Source organism: Amaranthus tricolor, chromosome 12 (genome assembly GCF_026212465.1).
Source record: "Amaranthus tricolor cultivar Red isolate AtriRed21 chromosome 12, ASM2621246v1, whole genome shotgun sequence".
NCBI lineage: Eukaryota > Viridiplantae > Streptophyta > Magnoliopsida > Caryophyllales > Amaranthaceae > Amaranthus > Amaranthus tricolor.
The window spans coordinates 14385550-14389875 of NC_080058.1; the positions used below are offsets into that span (position 1 = coordinate 14385550).

The 4326-nt window shown below is 32.9% G+C and overlaps 1 protein-coding gene across 1 annotated transcript; it reads right to left on the minus strand.

The window, feature by feature from the left end:
• Window positions 1–1817: 1817 nt before the first annotated feature.
• On the minus strand, window positions 1818–4326 carry LOC130828830 (bidirectional sugar transporter SWEET2). Its single transcript, XM_057694838.1, has 6 exons — window positions 4000–4326; window positions 3144–3180; window positions 2813–3029; window positions 2552–2710; window positions 2354–2473; window positions 1818–2256 (listed from the first exon to the last, which is right to left on the minus strand). Exons 1-6 carry the CDS (start codon window positions 4049–4051, stop codon window positions 2146–2148), a joined length of 696 nt encoding a protein of 231 aa, XP_057550821.1. The 5' UTR covers window positions 4052–4326; the 3' UTR covers window positions 1818–2145.

Genomic DNA, 4326 nt, shown 5'->3' on the forward strand with positions numbered 1-4326 from the left:
CTTACCTATGCATTGTTTTGTGGTTATTTCAAGTTTTTTAAAAAGCAACGAGGTCGATTTATGTGTATTCGAGGCTTTGGCACGCTTATTGAGACATTCTCGGAAGCCATGTTAAGTTCAAAAGCACACTTGGTGTTCAAAAGATGCGAAAAGCCCATAGCCTTAATGATTCGGCAAAACTCCCTCTTTCGATCGAATGCACCTGATTCGGGAGAAGATTCCTCAAGCTCGGTCAAAGTGTTGCCATGCAATGTTCCAATGATTATGTATTAGGTGAATGCTTCTTGGCTTGGGTGAATGACACAACCATTTGGTCGAATGAAGAGCTCAACAATTCCTAAGTTGTTACTGAAGGCACAGTTATTTGGTCGAATGGATCTCAATTCAGTCAAATGTACTTGAAGTTCGGTCAAATGGCATTCTAATATGCACAACCAGATTCTGCAAGCGCATCAAGATGCAGTCGTATCTATTAAGCCAACTTGTGGGCCATTAAGGGCACTTTAAGCATCGTAATCTAAACTATTTAAACCCCCTAATCTTAGTTGAAGGGAACTTATGGCTCATTTTACATTAATGATGTTGTAGAATAGATTTTAAGCTTTCCTTAGTTTTTCTCTTAAACACCTAGTTTCTATCTTTACACTTTGGATTTCAAGCTTTGTTTTGAATTCTTCATTTAATTTGTATTGAAGCATTAATCTTGGTTGTATGAATCATTTCTCTTCATGCTTTCTAGATTAGTTATCGCTTTTATTATTTTCTTATTGAATCTATCATTATCTATGTTTCCCATATTCATATTAATCACGCTTAATCATATTGCTTTTCTTATTAACATTGCTTTATTTAGTATAAACATGAGTGAGTAGTTTTATTTATGCTTTGATTGGTGAAAACGTAGGAAAGGACATGTTCTTCATTACATAGGATTAGGAAAAAGATAACAATACTAAGTTATTGATATTCTATACGAAACTTGTCTTGTCACTCATAGGGGGACATAGGGCGATTATAGGTCGTTTGTGTGGTTTGTGGAATTACCAACTTCCTCTGGTTATCTTGAATGTCAAGACTAGTTATTGTTTGATTTTCTTTAACCTAGTTTATATTTTAACAAAATCACTTTTCTTGGATGGACCGTGGACCTAATATATCACAATTTTACTAAAAGAAATTGTGTATATTAATACTATTTTGAATTGGACATTTGGACTCTATTTGGAAGATTGAGATTCAGAGTAGGAGAAAAAATGTGGTTGTGTTACTAACGTCATATTCCAATGTATAATGGGCTTGAAACAAATTAGATTATGTCTGAGCAAGAATAGAAAACGGGAAGGCGGAACATACCTCATAGAGTCGATAGTTAAAATTTTAGAAATGATTTGGTGGACAGTGATTAAAAGACTACTATTTGAGAGTGGAGAGAAAGATTGAAACTTCTATATTGATTTTTTTTTTTTTTTTTAAATAATAGAGGATAAAACTAATATACTCCTAGTGGATAAAACATGTCATATTTTCAGATTTGTACTTTTGTGATTTTTATGATAATATAAATATAAAAATAAAAGAAAAATGACAAATGAAATAGGCTGAAAGCTACGTTACGTACACGGTCAAGACTATACAGCTGTGCCCTGTGGGATTGCAAAAGTAAAGTTGGTTATATCCAAATCCAAGAATTGTTAGCAAATTTGATTATTATTGTTATACTTTGTTTGTACTGATTGCAAATTCAAAGAAAGCCTGTTCTGAACAGCGCTTATAGATTTTTCAACCGTCACTTTTTTTGTATAGCCAACAAATCAATATACACATTAACATTTTCACAAAATGAATAAAACTTGTCTGAACATCGTTTCAAATAGAATTACAATAGAAAAAACAATTATCTGCTGTTCATTGGGTGTATACTTGTATAATTTGACGAATCAACTAACGTCACTCATCACTTGTGAAAAAGAATTGCGAAAAATACATGGCTAGGCTTGCCAATCTTACAATTTCTGTCGGCAGCCATGGCGAAGAATTGCGCTTACACACCGTAAACTCATCCATCTCACTATGCTGAATTATATTCGGAAAATCGAAGAGATGGATGAAAATTTAAATGTACCTGGTGAATTTTGGCTAAAAATGTTATGAATAAGAAACAATCAAAGGTTCATGAGCTTCACTTGCTTTCTTACTATAATAAGTATACAATCCCAATTGTGTGATTCCGAGGAGCATCCCTATCCCATTTGGAACCTGAAGTTCAATCAACAATACAATCTAAATGTTTCGGGAGAGATATCGAAGACTTTAGCTTTATCACGAAAAATTCAAGAGATTTAGGCTTGCTTACATAAATGAATGCATCCCAGTTAAACATCCCGTATGCAAAGAAAGACATACTCATCAAGAAGGAAGACAACGAGAGGTAAAAGGGCATGTATTCGACGCTTTTTGTCCTTATAACCAATCTCTGCAAAGTCACTTATGTCAATGAAGGATTCAAGATATGGAGATGCTACAAGTGAACCATAAAAGTTGAATGACATACGATTATAAAGAGTGGCGAGGCAAACATCGAAATGAGAGAAGCGCAACTCAAAAACCCGATAAATTTTTGCCTTGAACTGAAGTCAAAGAGGTTTAAGCTCATGAAAACTAAAACCGCAAATAGAACAAACACCCCAGCTAGCAAACCCATCATCTTGAACTACAATTAAACCAAAAACAGGGAGATGTTAACTAATCAATCAAAGAAAATCAAATCAAATCAAATGCATATTCACGCTAAAATCTTAAACAATTAAAAAACCTTTCTCTCACGCTCTGCATATGAAATGAAGAGGAACAAGTAGACTAACTGGAAGATAGCACCAATTGAATTGACTGTTGTAATCAATATATTGTCAACTGACACAAAGGGTGATCCATACCAGGCACATATCAAACAATTGAGGAGAGTGTATATATATGGCAATCCTGAAAACTCTTCTGTTGACCCATTTCTGATTATTCTCCTGAATGTTGGTCTGTTTATTGTATAAATTTTGAAAAATCATTATTACAAATCCAAGAAATTAGAAATTAAATATGGGTTAATAAATTTTCACAAAAGTTACACAAATTAAGGAGGATAAACTCACATTGGGGACACAAAAAGCCCAAAAGCAAAGATGTTACCTATATGAAAAATAATATTAGAGTTTGCATAAGACATTGATTATCCATGTAAAAACCTACAAGAACCATAATTTGATCTAAATAAATTACGTAATTAACAGCAAAATTAATTTATTGCACTCCACCAATGAGAGCTTGTCGCTTATTGTCGGTCCCAAGCCCGGACAGAGGAGAAGGGTTTGCACTAGGTTAGTGATAACCAGCTCGGTAAAACTTAGCCATATCCATAATCACGAACCAAATAAATTGTTTTATATAGTCAACTTTAATTTATTGAGATTAAGGCTCTGAAAGTGTGCCCGGCAAACATTGATCAATTAGACCAACAAGATTATCCATCCTTTCATATGAATTACAACATCAGATAACATTAGGATTCTATTTTATCATTTTCAAAACCAGCAATTAGAACTTCTGCAAATACTTTCCACACAGAATGCATCTAATTATACTCCTATAAAAGTAGAATATTTTTCACTATCTTGCCACAGAAATCTGCCTAAATTTATAAAACCCAGTTCAATTATGTTAATATCATATCACATGGATGATGAATTACATTCAAAAGAAAGAAAAATGTTCCACAAAGTTGACTGCACTGTAAAATCAACCCAGAAGCCAAAAAGCTAAATTCTATTACAGATTTAAACAAAGATAAAGTCAACCAGAAAAGGGAAAAATAGGTTTAACACCAATGATTATATTGAACAAAAACATGAAACATGTGATAACAATAAGAAATCACAAAGTTGAATTTCAAAATCAAAACCCAGTAATTAATTAATATATAGGGAAAAGGTAAAAGGAAAAGCAAAGTACCAGCAACCCCAGCAGCATCTTTAAGAACCGAATACTGTAGAAAAGAAACCATGAATATGGAATTGGATAGGAAATTCCTTTTCTTTTTCTCTCTGTGTACCGTTTTGTCTGTCTAGACTCCAGATGAACGACCTTTTTTCTATGTTGTAATTTTGTAAATAAATAAATTAAACGGCTGGCCTTTTAATTTTTTAGCAAATCTTGACAAAGAAACCAAAGTCGAGAAATGAAATGTCTTTTATTAATTAATGTTTAAAGTATCAAAAACTTGTTAGTAAAATGGTTGAATCGTGCGACCTTATAATTCAACTCATGATAATATATAAT

Excerpts from the sequence above, each read along its gene's own strand:
- LOC130828830 (XM_057694838.1), bottom strand. The coding sequence starts at position 4,051 with ATGGTTTCTTTTCTACAGTATTCGGTTCTTAAAGATGCTGCTGGGGTT. Across the intron at positions 2,711-2,812 it reads ATGCAGAGCGTGAGAGAAAG|TTCAAGATGATGGGTTTGCT; the intron begins GTTTTTTAATTG and ends GTTTAATTGTAG. Across the intron at positions 2,257-2,353 it reads ACTGGGATGCATTCATTTAT|GTTCCAAATGGGATAGGGAT; the intron begins GTAAGCAAGCCT and ends ATTGAACTTCAG.